The following is a 22,504-nucleotide window of genomic DNA, read 5'->3' as shown; positions in this document are numbered from 1 at the left end:
CAATGGCGGGGAGCAAGCGGAGAACTTCCCCAACCCGTCTAGGGGGGAGCGGGTATACCTTGTCCCTTACTTATTAAGGGGACTTGGATTTCTAGTCCATCCGTTACTCCGTGGGCTCCTGGAGTTCTACGGCCTCCAGTTGCATAACTTTACCCCCGCTTCCATATTAATCGCTGGCTACGTCGCCCTTTGCGAGCTGTTTCTGGGATGTGAAGCTCATTTCAAGCTATGGCGGAGGCTATTCTACCTCGTGCCCCGTACGCGGAAAAGGTCAATATATCAAGTGGGCGGAGCCGAAATATGGCGCATCGCCGGGACCGGATACATGTCCGGTACCCCGAAGAAGACGTCCGAAGACTGGCCTTTGGAGTGGTTTTATATGGAGGACATCCCCCTTCCAGATCCTATTCGGATGGGCCTTCCTGAGTTCGACAACGCCCCTTTGAAGAAACACCGCAGCTGGCGCCCTCGGAGCCCGCAGGAGGAAGATAACGGAGAAGTCATTTACCTGATGGGCCGGATAAAAATGCTGGCTCAATCAGGACTGTCAATAATCGAGGTTATGTCAATATGTATAATGCGGGGGGTGCAGCCACTTCAATATCGGGGACAACCCATGTGGCACTTCAATGGAGAAGACGATGCTACCCGCTGCGGTCGTAAGGGGCCGGACTCCGTCGCTGCTCTAGCGAAGATACTATCCGATTTATATAAAGGAGAGGAAGAGGAGTTCATCCGCATTAAGCCACGAGATGGATTCTCCATGTACAACCCTCCAAGTTGGGTGAGCTGTCACTTTTTACTCCAGACCTTCCCGCATTCTTTGTCATAAATATTTACCTTGCTATTTCATAGCAGGAGCTGCGAAAAGCTGTGATGGAGGTCCACAGCCCGCCTCCACAACCAGAGGACCCTGACCGGGCCCTCGACCCCGGACTCGAAGAGGATCCGGACATATTTTGTGGAGCTGATTGACAGGACGTTCTATCAATTGAGCTGCGACGATGCCATGGTGGCCATCATAGCCGATTATCCTGGACTACTCCCTACATCGCACGTAAGTAAAACCGGGGTCCCAACTTCCGAGAAGGATCCCTTTTTCTGCACTTCACCTACCACACACATATGGTGTCTTACAGGGAAGGCCCTCGGGACGCCATGCCGAACCCGCAGTGACTTACCAACAAGGGGCACCGAAGCCGGGTAGGCTTAAAAGGAAGGCGGTTAGGACTGAGACGCCGTCGTAGAGGTATGAAACAGAACCCCGCTCCATGGTTGTCGTCTTTTAAAATATAATAACGTCCATGTTTCCTAGTAGGAAAAATGCTCACCGAACTGTACCCGGAGAGGTTGCCGGTCACGCCTCCACCAGTCGGGCTCCAGAGCCGGACATAAAGGCGGACGCTAACATGGGACCAATGCCGGAGGTTCCTCCTACAGAGGATGCGGATAGGCTATCCGCTACAAATTCCGAAGTGGAGAGCGCCATGAATCACAGGCGTCGTCGGGCCGTACTCCGTGACGCTTGTTTCTCCCAAGAGGCGTTCGATGCCTTCAACTCAAGAGACGCGTACATCTGAGCTGCTCAAAATGGTCTTGCCCGAGCCACGGACCAGTATGTAAAAGATATACGGGTAAGGAAATCTAATAATTATGTATATCAGTAGCCCCTGAGACTTGAAACAGTTAGCACAATTGATTTAAGGATCATTGTTTGCATAGGTTCTTACAGAGAAGAATACCCAATTGTCTCAAGAGCTGGAAGAGTGCAAAGCCCAGCTACGGGCCGCAGTTGCCGCAATGAAGGAGTCCGAGAAGGCCCCCTCTGGTAACACTTGTCTCTATCAAAAAGAATGACATGTACCGATTAGTATGCGGCATGCGTGCAAATCTAACAATAGATTATGCAGATGGTCCCGGAGTGAATCCGGATGAGCAACATGCTCTACGACAGCTAAAGGCTGGCGAGCGCGTGCTTATGCAAGTTAGGTGGGAGAAAAATGATCTCCAAGATGCCAATATCCAGCTGGGCATGGAACTGAAAGATGTTCGAGCCCAGCTTGCTGACTCCGTAAAGGAGAATAAGAGGCTTCGACGCGGCATTTTCAGTAAGTGCTTGAATGAACTTTTAAAGAGTTCAACGAAGAAACCGGCTAACAGAGTTATGTCTGCAGGTATGCTGACGGGTCGTCCCGCGGAGGAGATGCCCATGTCTGCGGGTGACCTTCTGCCAAAGCTCTCACAACTGCACGAACAAGTTCGGCAGGTGATGCAGGGCATTGCCCAAGCCTTGTGGCCATCCTTCTCCCAGCCAGGAGGCATGGGGGAGCTTATAGAGAAGCTCAAGGGAGCGCGGCGGTGCTTCCGATTATGGAAGATATCAGCCTGCCGACAAGGTGCGAGGGAAGCCTGGGCCATGGTGAAGACCCGATATACCAAGGCTGACTCGAACCACATGGCCGAGGTCGGACCTGTGGGGCCCGATGGGAAAGAGATCCCCGTCAGTTTGGTGTTTGACCAGGTAGAATTAGCCGCAAAGTATTCCCAACAGGATTGCAGGCTAGACAGCCTGTTGCATGGTATAGAAGAATAATTTAGTCAGTCTAAGTGACTGTGTACTTCAAGTGACATGTATTGTCCCTAGCCGGATTGTAAATCATTTGTCATGGCGGACCTTTTCGCTTCGACCTCTGGACCCGACAGTCCGGAGTGTATCCAAATACCCGCTCAGTTATGAAAAAACCGGGGTATGCGTGGAAACCAGGCGTAGGGGTCATAAGTGCTTGAACAGACAAGTACCCAACTAGCTATGTTAATATTACATGGATCGTAAGAAACATCTTCCAGGGAGAATAGTTCCATTAAGGGTTCCTTTCCCTGGGTACGCATGCCCTAATGTGCATGTCTGAGCTGCGAAAAGAGACGCAGGATATAAACATCTGGGGGCATGTATTACAATAAATAAGGATCATCTTTTGTTCACCGACCGAGTATTCCCTTAAGAACGCTAGCTTTCGGCTTCACCCAGTCTGAGGTACACATCCGGCTGACCCGGCAGTAACAATCGCAGAGGTGCTCCGCTTATGCCCTAGCCGAATTAACGGGAACATAGGGCATAAACACAAGAGCCAGGCAACCCAGCTTGGCCAAAACTTAAGTCATATCGATGCATATAATGGCGAAAAAAGGTACATGCGGAAGAATAACACATGTGTGGGGAGTAGAGCCCGGCAAATAGTTATATTAAGCTTCTGTATAAGAAGCCCCCAGGTATAATGAGCGCGGCTAGTGCGTCAAGATTGTGTAATCAAGACACATTTTAGCCTTTAAAGGCCTTGAAGAAAAAAAAGAAAGGAAGAAAGAGAGAAAGAAAGAAAAGACAGGTATGGAATATATATAAAATTGACAGGGTTAAGGAGACGAACACCGAGTCTGACACTAGGCGTAGAACCTTCGGAGTCTGGCTGTGTTCCATGGGTTTGGCTCGAGTCGATTATCCGATGCATCCCGCAGACGGTACGCTCCACCGGTCAGAACTTGGTCAATGACGAAGGGACCTTCCCATTTGGGCTTGAGCTTGTTCTTTTTCTTCTCCGGTAGGCGTAGAACGAGTTCGCCAACGTTATAAGTTTTGGCCCGTACTTCTCTGCTTTGATACCTTCGAGCCTGTTGCTGATAGAATGCGGAACGGGCTTTTGCCACGTCACGCTCCTCCTCCAGAGCGTCCAAACTGTCCTGCCGATCAAGCTCAGCTTCTTTCTCTTCATACATGCACACTCGAGGTGAGTCATGAATTATGTCGCAGGGTAGTACTGCCTCTGCAACGTACACCATAAAAAACGGTGTGTATCCGGTAGTGCGATTCGGCGTGGTCTGCAGCCCCCATAGTACGGAGTCGAGCTCCTCTACCCAGTGCGTATCGGATTCCTTCAAGGATCGCACTTAATCTGGGTTTAATGCCGCTCATGATAAGACCATTTGCTCGCTCGACTTGACCGTTCGTTTGCGGGTGATAGACAGAAGCATAATCGAGCTTGATGCCCATGTTGCTGCACCAAAGTTTTACCTCGTCGGCTGTAAAGTTCGAGCCGTTATCGGTGATGATGCTGTGGGGATGCCATAACGGTGTACAACCCCAGATATGAAGTCTATCATTGGTTCAGATTCGGCCGTTTTAACTGGTTTGGCTTCTATCCATTTGGTGAATTTATCCACCATGACCAATAAGTATTTTTTTTCTTATGGCTTCCCCCTTTGAGGGGTCCGACCATATCAAGCCCCCAGACCGCAAAGGGCCAAGTAATGGGGATTGTTTGGAGAGCGGTAGGCGGCATATGGCTTTGGTTTGCAAAAAGCTAGCAACCGACGCAACGTTGAACGAGGTTCTATGCGTCTGCTCGGGCCGTCGGCCAGTAGAAACCTATACGGAAGGCCTTGCTTACAAGGGCCCGAGCTGTGGCGTGGTGGCCGCCAAGTCCAGCATGAATTTCTGCCAAAAGTTGCCGCCCCTCCTCTTCGGAGATGCACCTTTGAAGGACTCCGGTAGCGCTTTTCTTATAAAGCTCTCCCTCGTGGACCTTGTAGGCTTTAGACCGCCGCACAATGCAGCGCGCCTCATTTGGGTCCTCGGGTAGTTCCTGCCTAGGTAGGTAGGCCAGGAATGGTTCTGTCCACGGGGCGATGACAGCCATTATTACGTGGGCAGAAGGTGTTATTTCGGTGGCACAGCCTCCGATTATGTCAGGGTGTTCGGTATCTGTTGTTGTGGCTGGGTCCGGACTATTGTTACCGGTCTCCCCTTCCCATACGACGGATGGCTTAAATAGCCTTTCCAAGAAGATATTAGGTGGGACGGGGTCGCGCTTAGCGCCGATGCGGGCGAGGATATCCGCCGCCTGATTGTTTTCTCGAACCGAGCTGACATTTTGAGGACGGCGTTGCAATAAACCGCCATTTTTGGATCCTTGGCGTCGAAGTTTCCATTTATTTGAGATATTGCGAGGTTCGAGTCCCCACGCACCTCCAGGCGTTGAATGCCCATGGAGACTGCCATCCGGAGACCATGTAACAGGGCCTCATATTCTGCTGCGTTGTTGGAGTCTGTATATAGTATTTGGTGTACGTATTGGACTGTATCTTCGATGGGGGATGTCAGGACGACACCAGCCCCCAGACCCGCCAGCATTTTAGAGCCGTCAAAGTGCATAATCCAATTGGAGTACGCCCCGTACTCTTTAGGGAGTTCGGCTTCTGTCCATTCGGCGACGAAATCAGCCAGTACTTGTGACTTAATGACTCGCCGTGGTTTATATGCTATGTCGAACGGGAGGAGCTCAATAGCCCATTTAGCAATCCGGCCTGTGGCCTCGCGGTTGTTTATTATGTCGTTGAGTGGTACTTCAGAGGCCATCGTGATTGAACACTCTTGAAAGTAGTGTCGTAGTTTCCGGGATGCCATGAAGACCGCGTATGCTATCTTTTGATAATGTGGGTACCGTGATTTGCATGGAGTGAGGACAGTGGATACATAGTATACCGGCTTTTGAAGCGGGAACTTATGTCCGTCCATCTCTCGTTCGATGACGAGCACTGCGCTTACAACTTGGTGTGTTGCCGCTATATATAGCAGCATTGGTTCGCCGACGTTAGGTGCGGCCAAGATTGGGTTTGTGGCCAAGACGGCTTTTATTTCTTCTAATACGGCCGTGGCCGCATCCGTCCACTCGAAGTGTTCGGTGCGTCAAAGAAGGCGATAAAGAGGCAGTGCCTTTTCTCCTAATCGGGAGATGAAGCGGCTTAAGGCAGCCACGCATCCAGTTAGTTTCTGGATTTGCTTGAGGTCTGTTGGATGGCCAACTGTGACAGAGCTCGGATTTTAGCCGGATTTGCTTCGATTCCTCTGTTGGAGACGATGAAGCCTAAGAGCTTTCCGGCGGGAACGCCGAAGACGCATTTTTCCGGATTGGGCTTAATGTCGTATGTTCGGAGATTGTCGAACGTGAGCCTCAAGTCGTCTATTAAGGATTCAACGTGTCTAGTTTTAATGACCACATCGTCTACATATGCCTCCACTGTTTTGCCAATCTGTGTCTCCAAGCATGTCTGAATCATGCGTTGATAGGTTGCACCGGCGTTTTTGAGCCCGAAAGGCATGGTGTTAAAACAGAAGGGGCCGTATGGAGTGATAAATGCCGTTGCGGCTTGATCGGACTCCACCATCTTAATTTGATGGTATCCGGAGTATGCGTCGAGGAAACACAATGAGTCGTGTCCTGCGGTAGCGTCGATAATTTGATCGATGCGAGGGAGGGGAAGGGATCCTTTGGGCAAGCCTTATTAAGGTCCTTGAAGTCGACGCATAGGCGCCAGGATTTGTCCTTCTTTGGTACCATCACGAGGTTTGCTAGCCAGTCCGGATGTTTTATTTCTCGGATGAATCCGGCCTCCAGTAACTTGGCTAGCTCCTCTCCCATGGCTTGTCGCGTAGGCTCAGAGAAGCGCCGAAGAGTTTGCTTGACCGGTTTGAATCCCTTTAGGATGTTAAGGCTATGCTCGGCCAGCCTGCGTGGGATTCCTGGCATGTCTGAAGGATGCCAGGCAAAGATGTCCCAATTCTCGCGCAAGAACTCCCGTAGTGCGGCGTCTACTGTGGGGTTTAACTGTGCCCCGATGGATGCTGTTTTTGTAGGATCCGTTGGATGGACTTGGAATTTGACTATTTCATCCGCTGGTTTAAAAGAGGTGGACTTGGATCTTTTATCGAGTATCACGTCGTCCCTGTCCACTCTGGAGCGCAGCGCAGTTAATTCCTCGGCCGCGAGGGCTTCGGATAACGCCTCGATGGCCAATGCGGCTATTTTATTTTCGGCGCGTAGTGCTATGTCCGGATCACTAGCTAGAGTGATGATTCCATAGGGCCCGGGCATTTTGAGCTTCATGTACCCGTAATGGGGTATAGCTTGGAAGATCGTGAATGCCTCCCGCCCTAGAAGGGCGTGGTATCCGCTATTGAACGGGGCCACTTGGAATGTGATTTCTTCGGACCTATAATTCTCCGGCGTGCCGAATACCACATCTGGTGTGATTTTTCTAGCACATCGTGCCTCCCGACTAGGGATTATTGCTCTGAAGGTCGTGCTGCTTTGCTCAATGCGGCTTCTGTCTATTTCCATTTTTCGAAGAGTCTCCTTGTAAATGAGGTTTAATCCGCTGCCGCCATCCATGAGCACTTTAGTAAGCCGGAAGCCGTCCACAATCGGACTAAGGACCAAGGCGGCTGGTGCTCGGGCTGTTCGGAATTTAGGTTCGTCACTGGCATTGAAGGTAATAGCCGTATCGCTCCATGGATTTCCTGCTGCTACGTGGCAGACTTCGGCAAGGCTGCGGAGTGCTCGCTTACGCCTATTATTTGAGGCGAAGGTCTCGAAGACTGTCAATACTGTATTGTTGTTCTCCACGGGATGGTGCTCTGCGGTATTGTTGATGAGGATATCCTCACCGCTCTTGGCCACCTGCCGGAGTACCCAACATGCTCTAAGGCTGTGTGTTGGTATGGTATCCGCTGTACTGTGAATTTTGCATGACTCGTTGAGCCATCCCTCCAATACGGTTCCACGCCCTGTAGTGGGATTTTGTTTCTTTGTAATTGGATCGAGTGACTTATGAGAGTACACTCTTTTAATTCGGACGGGGGGTGTAGTGAGAGCCGGAGGATCCCAGAATTTTGTTTGGGTTTTCCAGGCGCTTTCCATCGCACAGTATTTCTGTACTATGGCCGCCAAGTCCGCGAAGTGTGCTATGTCACGGCGACTTATGGCATTGAGGATTCCCTTGTCCGTGCAATTTTTGCAAAAGAATGAAATTGCGTCTTCCTCGCGACAGTCCTTGACCTTGCTTATTACAAGGAGGAATCTGGCCCAATAGTGATGTACTGTCTCTTGGGGCTCTTGTCTAATGTGGGAAAGATCACTTATATCTGGGTGGGTGGGTAGATTTAGGCCCGAACCCTGACCCGATCTGAGACCCAGGAGCGGCGGAGTTTCCGGTCTTGAAAGTTCGGGCTCCGGTTTGCTGCCCAATAGGTCTGGCCCGCTGTCTGACTCTAGGTTCAGAGCTTGGGCCATGTCCTCCCGTAGACGGGTATCCGGCTTAGAGAGCTCGGGAATCCGGACATAGCTTGTCCTCAAGATAGAGGAAGAATCGCTGCGTTGCTCCTCCACCACCGCTATCTGATGGGTGACCGGCAGAGAGTTAATCTCCCTTTGGTCGGGTTTAAGCACGATCCGATCATAGTCCGTAGCGACTCCCAAGGCGGCGATGCGATCCAAGAGCTCGTTCAAAGAAGAGAGCTCCATTGGATCCATCTGCTCGGCGAATTCCGAGCCGACGTGGAGACTGTTTTTGATGACCCGAGAAGTCGTCGTCGGCGCAGCGGCCGAACGGGCAGTCATGACGAAGCCGCCTAGTCGGAGAGTTTGGCCTACAGCCAGGGCTCTCCTAGAGGTGATGTTGTCCTTGACAACGAGACGAGCCATCCAGCCTTATGATGACGGCACAATGGAACTCTCAATGAAAGCACCAATGTCGGTGTCAAAACCGGCGGATCTAGGGTAGGGGGTCCCAAACTGTGCTTCTAAGGCGGATGGTAACAGGAGGTGGGGGACACGATGTTTACCCAGGTTTGGGCCCTCTCGATGGAGGTAATACCCTACTTCCTGCTTGATTGATCTTGATGATATGAGTATTACAAGAGTTGATCTACCACGAGATTGTAGAGGCTAAACCCTAGAAGCTAGCCTATGGTATGATTGTTGTTGTCCTACGGACTAAACCCTCCGGTTTATATAGACACCGGAGGGGGCTAGGGTTACACAGAGTCGGTTACAAGGGAGGAGATCTACATATCCGTATCGCCAAGCTTGCCTTCCACGCCAAGGAGAGTCCCATCCGGACACAGGACGAAGTCTTCAATCTTGTATCTTCATAGTCCAACAGTCCGGCTATCCGAGGACCCCCTAATCCAGGACTCCCTCAACATCCCCCCATGGCACATTGGATTTCTTCTGATCTTCTTGATTTCCTTTCATCTTCTTCTCATTCTCTTTTTGGTCTGCCACTTCATCCAAATTAATATATTCAAAGACCTTCCTTTTCCCCCTCTTCAATCTTGTACCATCCTTGCTCAGCCACTGATTCCAAAGAAAATTCAATGACATATAGCAGCAATTTCTTTGTGGTAATCTCAGTCCCTGATGGGATCTTATGCAGATCTCTGACCCCCACCTTCAGCCTGATCTCTTTTCTGCTGTGAATATGCTCCACATCCACCTCTACCACGGGTCCTAATGCTGACCCAATTTCACATATTCCTAGGAAATGTCTCAAAGAGTCTGGTACTCCATGCATCTGGACCCATATGGTGTGTAGCTTGCCTTTGGCCTTGTCATCAGGGCTCCAAAAATCCACTTCAATTACTGCTTTTGCATCAAGGAGTGTGAATTTTTCAAAGTTCTTGAGCTCCACCAGTTTAGCTTTATTTGGAAATCTGACCAGAAAGGTCTTGGGACTTTGAAATTTTGCCCTCCCTGTCCATCCTCAGTCAAACATTCTTGCCAGCCCCTACACCAGAGTAGTCTCATTCAGCTGTCCAGAATGAACTGTGAGAATTGCCATTGGATTATCATGTTCTACTGTAGAGATCTCTTTTTTATTTTGAACTAGCAAACAGCCCAGTCCCTTAGTTCCATAACCTACATATTTGGCTACAGGTTTTTCCTGTCTGAGAATTGTGCAGTCTTCTGTCCTATGTGAGCCTCTCTGACAAACCACACCGAAAAAACATTATTTCTGCAGTTTTTACTTATGTGTCCACTCTCCTTGCATTTTCCACATATGACCTCTTTTCCATGTCCACCTTCATTCTTATTTCCACTTCCCTTATCACTGGCTTCTTTGTCTCCATTGGGAACTGTCAACACCCCTCCTTTTGGCACATTAGCTAACAAGTATTGGTAGTGATGTGCCATCTGTTCAGGGGGTATAAAACCCAGTTGTCCCATCCCAAGCCCTACTGCATGCACATCTCTCCCCTCTTCTTGTCTCCCTCGGTTCCCCTCTCTTGAATTGTGTTCTGACTCACACCCTCTCTGTCCTGAAGCACCCATCTCAGATCTCCCCTCTCCAATTGTCTGAAAATCAAATCTCCCTTTTGTTCCACCAAAACTGCCAGTTCCAGCAGCTCTCCTCTCCTCATATCCACCTCCTCCTCCCATGTTGTTTTGTGATCTATCTCCTCCACTTCCACGGCCCATCCCATCCCCCTGTCTGAAATCCCCCCCCCCCATCTCTCATGTCTCCGTACCCCTAACTTTGATCCTCAAATCTTACAAAATTTCTGCCAGGTGGGGAATTGCTTCTTCCAAAGGGGAAATTACCTCTGCCCCCGAAGCCTCCTCTCCCTGGTCCAGGGTGCCAAGCTCCTGATCTTCCTGCCATCTCCTCTTCACCACAGCTTTGGGTTGCCGCCGCCTCCTCTCTCTCGTAGAAGTGGAGGAAGAGGAAATCTAAATGCCCTAGGGCAGGGATGGGGTCAGGATTTATACCTGCTCTGCCCCAACTCCCCCTCCCCCCAACTACCGCAGTGGAGGCCCTGCTCAGCCCAACTTGGTCTTTCTCAAGCCCACCTACCCACTTTTTTCCCAACTTTTTTCTATTTGCTCATTTTCTATCTCATCCCTTATTTCCATCACATTTTCAGCATAATTATCCAGAAGGGAATTCTCTGGTATAACATTTGTTTTTCTATATTTTTTCCTTTCTTCAACCTCCCTTTTTCCAATGCTTTCCCCGATTCCCCTATGTTGTATTTCAAAGTCATTATCTCCTTCTACTCCCTCTAACCAGTCAGGGATTATGCATAAATCCTCAAAACTGGGAATCAGAGGTCTCATTTTTATCAAAGCAAATTCTATTTCCCTGTCATGGTACTTCCCCCAATTTGGGGAGTCCATATCAGGATAAGCATTTTTGTGTCCTCCTAGCCCTGTATCTTTAGCTTTCCTATCAATCCCCCCTCTTCTACCTCAAGCAACATACTCTGCACGTATCTATTCATCTTATCCCTTCTTCTGCGATTAATCCGCTCAATACGGCGAATTCTCTTGCTCTCTCTGCCCAACAATCTCCCACCATTATCTAGTGCATCAGATTGTAAATAGGCAGAGGGATTCAAAACTGCTACACGTACCTTCTTCTTCAGAATCGGAGTCCGAATCCTCCCCCCTCAGCAACCAGAAGCGGTTGCTACGTGGAGGAGAATTCAGATCCCCGGCCTAGATAGCCGGGCGGAGCGGTGCGACTACGGTGTTAGAGGAGGATTCAGGCGAGGCGAGCGCCTCGGAGTAGCCGCTACCACCGCCTCGCTCCTTGCCCGAGCAACACCCCCGCTGCTGCCGCCCCTGTCGATCTCGATTGGGGACAACTTTGACCCCGGAGCAGGCAGCGCCATGACCACCTCGCTCGAACGCAGCGCAGCTGGATTCATCGCCGAAGCCAGATTCGCGGTGGCGAAGGAGAGGAACGGGGCCCACTTGGCCGCCCGCACCTCGTCCTCCGACTCCAACTGCGCCATCGCCCACAGGAGCACCTCCAGCGAGTGGTGCCCCTTCTTCGTGGCGCTAGCTCAGCTCCCGCTCCTCCTCCATGGAGAGCGAATCCAGCACCGCCTGTGCCTCTGCGCGCATGTCCGCCTTGGTTTGGAACCAGCTCCCAATCTCCACCAGATGCGCTCGCTTGCGGTTGTCTCTTCCCCCAAACTCCGCCAGCCTTGCTTCCGAAATCGCCACCATCTCCGGCGAGGTTTCCCCGCAGGCAGCGTCGCTCGTCGCAGTCGAGAGAAGGGAGGAAGGCGAGTGGGTTTGTCGACTCCACCTCTCGTCTCCCTTCACACTTAATATCCCCCACCAACACGCCGCCCGAGGTGCGCTGAGCCGTATGGCCAGTCGCATCACACGCTTTCGCAACGTGATAAGGAAAACGGAATACCTCTGTAGAGTCAATGGTCGCACCCCGCTCCTGTGTACAGCGATCGATTTCCACCCCATCATCGTCGACGAGGTAGAAATTCCGGCCTCGCTCCGTCACGGTCCCTCGGTGGTACTCGAGGATCCCCGCCACCTTGAGGTCTGGCGGGTACCACACCGCCCGTCCCCGTCGTCGTCGAGGATCGCCCTCGGTGTCGCCTCCCGTGTCGCGAGACGTGTCACGAGACGTGTTGGTGCACGCCATCAGCCAGGGGGGCCTAGTACGTGCGTACGTACTGCTGTACTACGCGTCCGTCCTCTGCTTGTGGCAGCCCGGACTAGTACGACGGTTTTCGGTGTGTACTCTGATAGCAGCATAGGCGCTCGAGTGCCCGCCCGGGCGTGTAGTCGGGTGTGGCCTTCTGGCGTTTTGTGTGTTTGGTGGTGCTTTAGGCCTAGTTTAGCTAGGCGCTGTTTAGGTTTTCGCTCGGTTTTCCTTAATAAACCATGCAACCTCTTTTCCATTTCTTTTTTTCTAGCACTCGTCTTTATACAATGCATTCCTCCTTTGGGGGTATTATTTGTAATACTCCTTTCTAATCAATGAATTTGGCAGCTCTCCTGCCAACATTCCAAAAAATAATAATTTATTTTTCCTCTATTGTCTCCTTTCCCATTTTAAAACCTATGTTCTACCAAAATGTAACAATGGAACTCATCAATTAATTCAGTTGTTGTTAACAAATGTTGCTTCGGGGTGGCGTGACTCTACTCTTATGAGCTATGATAAGGGAAAATTTTGTTTTTGCCACTCTAGGTTTTGCCAATTTTCCTTATGCCACTCTAGATTTTGACATTTCACTTTTACCACTCTTAGTTTTTGACAATTATCACAATTGCCATTCTGCGGCAAAAGCAAAATAATTTTATTTCATTTTTGCCACTCTTAGCTTTTGACAATTATCACAATTGCCACTCTAGAAATTTTGCTCTTGCCACAGGAATGGCAATTGTGATAATTTTCAAAAACTAAGAGTGGCAAAAGCAAAATGTCAAAATCTAGAGTGGCATAAGAAAAATTGGCAAAATCTGGAGTGGCAGAAACAAAATTTTCCCTTTTGATTTCCGGTCGGTGTTTTCATCCTTTTTCCTTTTCTTTCATGTGCTAGCTAACTAGTCGATCGTTGGACTTCACAAAGCCGTCCTGAGTAGCAGTACCATCAATACGGCGTATGTGGAGGCACAGCCCGAACTCCGGCTCGATGATTAGCCGGAACGCCGGGGAGTGCCTGTAGTCCGGCGAGAGCGCAATGGCAAACCGCGCGAGGATGACGGCGAGGAGCGTCTTGACCTCGACAATCGCGAGGTTCTGACCGAGGCAGGTGCGCGCGCCGAGGCCGAACGGCATGAACGCCGCCTGCGGGTTCTTGCACGCCGCCGCCACCCCGTTCTTGAACCGGTCCGGGTCGAACCGGTGCACCGTCGGGCCCCAAGAAGCGGCGTCGTGGTGCATGGTGGATACCGGCACGAAGAGGTAGGTGCCCTTGGGCGCGAGCAGCTGGCCCAGCCGAATGTCGCGAAACGTCTCCCGCACCACGAACGACGACGGCGGGAACAGCCGCAGCGTCTCCTGCACAACCATACCCACCGTCTTCATCCTCGAGATCATGTCGAAGTCCGGGTCCGCGGCGCCGGTGGCGCCGGCGCAGACGTCGAGCACCTCGGCGCGCGCGCGGTCCTGCCACTCCGGATGGGCGGCGAGCAGCATGAGACACCAGGTGGCGGTGACCGCGGTCGTCTCGTGCCCCGCGAAGTAGATGTTCTTGCAGTTGTCCACCACGAAGTCGTCCGGCCGCGGCTGGTCGCCGCTGTTGTCGATGATGGACCCCAGGAAGTCGGGCCCCGGCGAATCCCCTGTCGCCGCCCGGCGCCCCCTCGCGATCTCCAGGATCAGTGATCGGATCTCCTGCGTGAGCCTCCAGATCCTCCGGTTCTTCGCCGTCGGCAGATACCTCAGCGACGGGATGGTGAAGATGACGCTGGGCTCGGACATGAACCCCGACAGCGCCCTGAGCCGGAGGAAGATCTCCCTCCCCCTGGAGTGGTCGTCTCCGAAACAGGCCCGGGAGATGACGTCAAAGGAGAAGCTCCGGATGTCGGCGTCGACGTCCACCGCCGCGACGCCACCCTTGGCGCCGTCGACGGAGTCCTCCCACGAACGCAGTAGCGGCTGCGCCGCGGCGACCATGAGCCCCACCATGCCCCTAACCTTGGCCATGTAGAACTCAGGCGCGATGACCTTGCGCTGGCGAGCCCAGCAGGCGCCGTTGGTCTTGTGGACGCCGGCGCCGAAGATGGGCTCTTGGTCCTTCTGCAGGTACGTCGGCTTGCCCATGTCCAGCGACACGCACCGGCCGATCTCCCGGATCAGCTCCGGGTCCGTCACGTACAGCGCCGGCCGCTGCCGGAGCCAGTACAGATACGTGTCCCCTGCATGACACACGGCACGTCACAGCAAAATCGTCAGTCTCCCTACGACCCTACAAGCACAAAACAAAATTGATCTGAATGCTCAAGTGTGTTGGGCCTACTGGGCTGTCATTTGTGGCCTATTTTCACAGATGTTGAGCCGGGCTGTTATTTCCTGGTGGATCTATATCGGTCTAATGCAAAATACATTTGCCATTACACGTACACACCAGAAGCTTGTCTCAAAATAAAAAATGTACACACCAGAAGTAGTGCATGTCCAACTCAAAAAACAAAAGTAGTGAACGTTCTCTTATATAGAAGGGGGGAAAATTGTGCCAGTCAGCACAGGTGTTTCAGTGCGAAATTTATGTAGAAGTTCATGGCTCCGCAAAATTCATAGCATGTGCAATGAAATATTGTGTAGAGGTTCATTCTATAATGGATGCATTTTGCTCAAAGAACTACTCTCCCCGTCTCATAACATAGGAGCGTTTTTGACACTAACGGAGGAAGTACGTACTCCGTAGACCACAGTAATGCATATCATGTGCAATAAAATATTGTGTATATTAGATGAGTACATCAGTACATGGTCCTTTTAGAAAGTCCACAGTCAAATAAAACTTGATAAGAAAAAAAGATGAAAATAAATTGTGTTCTAAGTAATGATATTATCATTCCATCAGAAAAGAAATGTACTACTCTCTCCGTTTCTAAATATAAGATTTTTTTTACATATTTTAATACGGACTACATACGGATGTATTATTTTACTCTGTATGTGGTCTATATTGAAATCTCTAGAAGGATTTATATTTAGAAAGGGAGGAAGTATTATACAGAGCAAGTACTCCCTTCGTAAAGAAATATAAAAGTGTTTAAATCACTAAGGAGCATTATTTTACTCACAAACTTATCCAACAAGTAAAGATCATCCCGGGTTGCTTATACATATAGGGAAAATCACTACTACCATCGGTGGTAGTTACCCCCATGCCCAACGCCGTCTGATCTATGGCGCTTTGATTAACGGGTTTGGTTCTGGAACTTTTTTTCTCTCCACCCGATAAAGCAATCAACCGTGTACTCCCTCCGTTCCTAAATATAGGTCTTTTTAGATATTTCACTATAGACTACATACGGAGCAAAATAAGTGAACCTACACTCTAAAATATGTCTATATACATCGGTGCGTAGTTTGTAGTGAAATCTCTAAAAAGACTTACATTTAGAAACGGAGGGAGTAGTTCCTATTTTCATGCATGGATATAACTACCTCACGTCCAATAGACAGCTTACAAATCTGGCCGCCGGCAAGCAGTACGTTCTATGGCAGCTCACCATATTAAAAAAGAGATCCGATACTTACGGGAATCAAATTTTGTTGCGGCCGTGTTGGCAATCCCAGCCGACTGGGATTATGAGCGTCGATGCATGTTACAAGGTATTCATCCGGCGGACAAAATCTTTCAAACTTTTCCTGATTGTTTTTTCAATCTAACTGAATTCTTCGATCAGCAGCCATGACCGATGTCAACCATGCATATACCCCTCCATGCATAAAAATTTCAGGACCTTATGCATGGCGCACCATCGTGGAGTCGTTGCCGCCGACGACACAGCCGTCGTCGAGTTGCGTCCTCCACCGACGACACAGCCACCGTTGGGTTGCGGGCTCCGCCGTGGCGGCCGTTGAAGAGCTCAACGTTGCTGCATCGTCCCCATGTTGTCGAACGTTCCAAAACTATCATACATTCAGCACTGCTGTGAATTCCAATCCAGATCTCATGTTATAGATCAGTATACGAACATGCATCATCACTTCGTGTTAAACTTGTATCCCCATGTTGTTTCTAGCAGTCATGTTCTAGCTAGCACATGCAATTGCATGAAGATGCCATATCTTGATGGATTTTTCATTTTGCAATCTTGTATTTGTACATGAAAAAATAATATAACAAACACATCCATACTCTTGTACATTTGATCAGTATTTTTTCTGCGGGGAAGTATATTTATTTTTCTGGAGATACTCCTCTCATCTTGGGAGTATATGTACATTTTGTGTGGGAAGATACTCCTTATTTTGGACAATATACTGCTTATTTGGACGCACTCCATACTTCATTCACCTTTTTAAATATACTCCATACTATAGCAGTATAGTAGTACGTAGTAAGCTCCATAATTCTAAAATTTACTATATATTACATACCAAATACTACTTTTTTGGGACACATATTTTTTATGTTCACATAAAAGAGTACTAATACTCCATACTCCAATATTCAAATGCTTATACTTCATACTCCAATTTTATGTTAGTAGGGCATACTACATACTACAAAAATTAATTGCCAATACTCCATACTAAAAAAGTTACTTGTCGATACTCCATACTAAAAAAGTTACATGTCGATACTCCATACTATAGGTATACATGACTATACTCTATGCGGTTCAAGAAAAAAGCCAATAAATTTCATACTATAACAGAAGAATCCAAAAAGAGTTATTCATTCCCATACTACCTATTTCCAACAAAAACTACCATCTACGGTGCCTATAAAAAATATCAGCATCACGTTCACATGCTCATCCACCCAAGATTAAGGAGGTAGTTGCAACAGCCTGTCACCAGCTTGCCCGATTATTTAAGAATAAAGTGAATTTGTGTGAGAGAGAGACAAGGGAAGTAGATGAATATTACACGTGGGACCACATAGTCAGTGAGAGTAGAGATCGAATCCGGCCGGATTCTCCACTTCCCGATACAACAAACAAGATTTTACTCTGGCAAGGTTATCATTGACCGGGATCACTGAATACAGGGTATCGATTTCAGGGATTGAGAGGTCAAAGTTCATTTCCCATCCGATGTATGAGTTCAAGGTTCAAGACAGACTTTACTCTTTATTTAATTATAAAAACTGAATTAGTTTCTGCATACTAAATTGCCCCGGCACCCGTTAACAGCATCTATTACCCGGTTGACTTGATGTCAAGTTTGAGAGAGGGGAAGAGGGACACGTGGAGGCCAAAGAAGATAGTGATAACTACCACTGCTTGTAGATAAAATTTATCCTATATATATACACACACATCGAAAACGTGCAAATCAAAATTGCATATGTTTTCGAAAGGGAGGAGCCTATTGCATGCATGTGAGTGAGGGTGCGCTTATCTTCAGAATAGTGGGCAGACAACCTAGCTAACTGACCCACCTCATAAAAATTCCGGTCAAGAGGAGAAAAGTTACAACCGGCCCCCGCGTCACTCTCTCCCTGGGGCGACACGGGCGGCGACCCCAACTCCAGCCCGAGCGGCCGCTCCCTCCCCTCGCCGCTTCCTCCTCGCCGTCGCCGGTGGCCTTCGCCGGGCAAAGCCCATGCGGAGACGGTGGCAGCGGGGCTTGCTCTTCCGGCGGCCAGTTGGCGCGCGAGCAAGTGGACTCGCCGCAGCAGGCGTCCGTGCGGTCGCCGACGGCCGGCGTGGCTGCAGAAGGCGCGTGCGGGGCGGATCTGGCCGGCCTCGGCTGGATCCGGCGGGGCGGCGGCTAGGCGCGTCGTCCCGTGAGGGTGGCTGGTGGTTGCGGGGTTGACTGCGGCTTGCTCGCCGACGATGGAACGCTGGGGCGGCAGCCCCAGGACGTGGCGGTGTCGGCGTGCCCCTCCCCCGTGGAGGTCGTCCGGCGGCAGCCCGCGAGGTGGCGGATCCGGGGCCCTCGAGCCCGGATCTAGTGGAGAGGCGGGCCGTCGGCCTGTGGCGGCGGTCCGGCAGAGGCGCGCCTGCTCTGGTCCACGGGGGTGGCGGGGAGGTGCGTGGAGTCAGGGCAGCGGTGCTACTGCCCTGCGTGCTGGGCGGCCGCGGGTGGCCTCGTCGGCAGCTGGCGAGGGCCTCCATGGTGGTGAGCTGCTGTGTGGCTGATCCACGGTGCTGCTGTGGAGGGAGGTGGGCTGCAGTGGTTTCTGTAGCCGGTGGTGGTTGGCGGCGGTGTGCTGCCTTGCGTGCTCGGTCATGTGACTTGGACGAGGACGGGCGGCATGATGCCGGAGACGGTTTGCTAGGCAGGCTGCGGTGAGGATGGATTTGGTGAGCTCCGGGCGAAAGCCTAGCCCGACCTCGGTCGTTGCCAGCGTCGACGGCGTCCTAGGACGTCGTTCCCTCCTTGGAGGCGTCGTCGTGGAGCCCCTTCACCACCATTGTCGCCTCGGTCTCGGGCTCTCCAGGTGAAAACCTAAGTTTCGACCTTTGGTCGGAGCGGGCGTCGGCGGCATACTCGTCGTTTCCCTCTTGGGGGCGATGCCTTGGAGGTCTGGTCCTTCGTTAGTTCAAGGTGGCTCGGGTGGCTTGTTCATCGTTGGCCAGGCGTGTGCGCGGCCTTGGGGCCGGTGAGGAACTCGGAGCGGCGGCTCCAAAAAACAATGTTGTGGAGTGTCGGATCTGGTCGTGTGGGCGGCAGCATCATCAGCTCAGGTGGAGCGCGGCCTCGGGGCTGGCGGGGAAGTCGGAGCGCCGGCTCCGGAGAGCACCTTTGTGCTGTGGAGTGTCGGTTTTGGTCGTGTGGACGGCAGAGTCGTCGATTCGTGTGGAGTGTGGCCTCGGGCCCGACGTGTGTGAGTTTTTTGTGGTCTGTAAGCCGGAGTGGCGGCTCCGGGTCGTGTGGTGGAGTGGCAACTCTGGTCGTTTGGGCGATAGGGAAGTCGGCTCGTTAGGTACGCAGCCTCGGGGCTGGTGTGTATTGATGTATCGGTTTTCGGCCAGTTGTCCTTATAAACTGGTCAATTCTCTTCTTCTTAATGCAAAGGCAGAGCTCCTGCTGTTTCCTCGAAAAACAATTCGGGTCAAAGCTACAGGTCCTCGATCCAATTACTTAATTGTCCGATCGAAGTGAAGTGTCCCGTACGTACGTGCGTAGTATCATGGCAGTGAGATTCCCCCACTCTCCCCAAAAGGCCAAGATTCTTCAATCAAAGCAGATTAGTCAGTCAGTCAGAGTAGCTTCCTAACCACCACTAGTACGTAGCTTCAATCAGAGTAGATTAGAATCTTGACCATGCCGGCCATTGGCATTCTAACAACACCGCGGCCGGTCCCGGCCGGTCGGTCAGTTGTATCCCATCCCTGATGCTCCGTACCAGCTAGTTAATTTCTTGACCACAACATCCATCTAGAAGCTAGTTAGTTGACTTTGCAGGTTCATGCATGTGGTCCACGTAAACATCGCTGATTAACCATGAACTAGTCACTCCCTATCAAAATACAAGACGTTTTTTTTTACCATATCATAGTTTAAAAAAAGAAACATCTTATATTTTGATATCGGAGGGAGTACTGTACTAATGTTCCCTTGGCCTTGAACGTATTGTAATTAGTCCCCAGTGAGAGTTAGGACAGCTCACACGTACGTCTTCCAAGCCAGCACTAGCTAGCTTAGCTTAGCATGCGCTAGCTGGTCATGCTGCATATGGAATCGATCGACGCGTGTACGACCGATCGATCGATCGATCATGGAGAAGCAGCCAGCACAGCTAGGCAGCCACTTTTGGCCAGGTAGGCAGCAACCACCACGAACGTCCGTATCCATTGGGGAAGTGCGCATATGCGAGATCGAGCATGCATGCAACCATCGAGCGCATGTGCGAGAGGCAACTATATATGCACATATCCAGCTAGTGGTTCAGATCAAGCGACTTGTCAAAGAAAAACAAGGCAGATTTGTTTTTCCTATTGGTTATTGCGGTCGAACTGCGAGCTATTATCTATTCGTGGAAATGGGCATGGTTATCCACTAGCAGCTAATTTTAGGGTAGGCATGCGTGCATCTCATCTCCGTGCATGTGGAATCCTAGCAAGAGAGGTGCAAGAGAAAAAAAAAATCAATAATTAATGGTTGGTCTACAGGAGTACTCCCTTCGTTCTAAAATAGATGGTTGGGTCACGGAGGAGTAGTACGCTGTACAGGAGCATACATGCATGCATGCACGACCCTGTCACCTCTGTTGCCATCCGTCCCACGAGCCCTAGCTAGCTAAGCTAGGTTGGGAAATTCCACCTAACTATAACGACCTAGCTAGTCGATGGGGAGATAGGCGCCATGTGGGCTTGACATGCTACTTTGACGTAGGGTGGGGGCGATCCGGCGGGCACTGGGCCACCTCCTAACTGGAATTAATTATTGGAAGTAAACCTTATTCGAATAATCATTAACATGCGTTGTTGCTCATTTGTGGATTTTGTGTACTGGTTTTGGCGACTGAGAAAATTATCACACAAAATAAAATAACTATTTCGAAATCGATAAGCGTTTGAACCGGCCGAGGCCAGGATGTGTGCATCTGCAAAATGATGAGGGCATATCATTATGAAACTGAAAAATCATTCGACTAAATTTTCATACAAAATACTTATAACAAAGGCATTCTTTTTCGTAAAAACGTGTGGGACTTTTACGTTTTTGCATTGGGAGTACTTGCTTGGTTGTACTGGCGAAAAAGTAAACGGTGAATGCGTGTGGGTTTTACATTTTGAAAAGGGTGGGGGTAAAATAATTAATTGATATAGTACCACTAGCCAAGTCGTATTAGGGGAAAATTAGCCTAAGACGAATTGATGGAAGATCAGATAGATTATAGTTTGTGTTAGTCAAAAACAGCATTGACTTAAATTGTGGGACATCACACAAGCTAATCAAATGCTAATATGAAACTAGCGGCGGGTTAAGTGGTGTTGCCATATCCTGCAGTATAAAATGCTCTAGTAGGTGTCTACCTACGTTATGATCATTCAAAATGAAAATATCTCTTTCAATATTTCCATCATTAAGAATAAGGAATCAAGAATATTCCTATACATCAACTACCATGTAGTAAGATGCAAGGAAGTCTTCGCATAGACATAAATATTGGTCCAAGTTTCTATCAAGATGCATGAACTCAACACAATATATAGGAAGACAATAAATAAATACTCGCAAGCTGGAGCAATATCATAAGAAAACTAGGTTTTGATTAGGATTTTCCTACTCTTTCTTGGTTTAGGGATGAATTACATGGCCATAATATATACGTATTTACCAAGTTCGAGCTATTGACAATATATTGCAAAGCTCCTTACAAAATGGATAAGCATCCATGGAGAGAGAGCTCTCTCTCCAGCAAGCTAGCTCGATCGGTGCGCTGAACAGCTACGCACATGGCCGTTTTTGGAAAGCCTAGTTGACTATCTCAGTGTCTTAACTACCTATTCAGGGGTCAAATGCCAATCACTTAATTTAATCAGGAATCGTTCATGACAGACACAACGAGATAATTTAATCTGCAATAGTTTATGACAGGCACAATTAGCTAAAGCTAGGTGCATGCATGCATGGTTGGGGACTTGGGGGGCGGTCTCAGATAGTAGTACTATATATGTGTACCACCAGCTTAGCTAGAATATGCTGGCATGTTTGCTTGACATAATTCAGAAAGGTTCTCTTATAATTTTTTAGCAAAAAGTATTATATATGTTGATTCTTTCTTTGTATTGATTTGACAGTTTGACTAACTAAATAGGCCAGTATATATTCTCGAATCCAAAGCACCTGCACCTTTTGATGGGAGAGAGAAAACGTACTGCTATGATTTTAAACCCGTCTTGATTTCGTTTTATTTTGAGACCCAATATGCACTGACCAATCGCAACTTAATTAATATTGTCATTTACGCGACACGCATGAACAGAAACGGAGAAATCCCACGTTCCTCCTTTAAGCTATAGTTACGGATGCACTTTTTGCATGAACTAAGCCTTGTTGCTTTACTAATTGGTGCAGCCAACCAACCAAACAAGCCAAACGGTGAAATATCGTGCATCTATGTAACACGTTTTGATGAACGGTCCGATCATGTACGAACAAAAAAAAGTGTTTGGTTGTTCTGACTGACTGGCATGAGCTACCGTCATTAACACACTTCGGTCCTTCCAAGAGCTTAAAGGGTACAAATACATCTGAATCCAACCCTCCTGCG

General features: G+C 49.6%; 1 protein-coding gene across 1 annotated transcript in view; it reads right to left on the bottom strand.

Annotated features, from left to right (window-relative positions):
* Window positions 1-13,185: 13,185 nt before the first annotated feature.
* The window catches only part of LOC123159694 (cytochrome P450 714D1-like), a 12,253-nt gene continuing 2,934 nt past the window's right edge, over window positions 13,186-22,504 (bottom strand). Inside the window, exon 2 of the mRNA XM_044577515.1 lies at window positions 13,186-14,510. Coding sequence (XP_044433450.1) covers window positions 13,186-14,510 — 1,325 coding nt within the window. The remainder of the gene's footprint in view (window positions 14,511-22,504) is intronic.

This window comes from Triticum aestivum, chromosome 1D (genome assembly GCF_018294505.1).
Source record: "Triticum aestivum cultivar Chinese Spring chromosome 1D, IWGSC CS RefSeq v2.1, whole genome shotgun sequence".
NCBI lineage: Eukaryota > Viridiplantae > Streptophyta > Magnoliopsida > Poales > Poaceae > Triticum > Triticum aestivum.
This window is presented reverse-complemented; position numbering and strand designations above follow the sequence as displayed.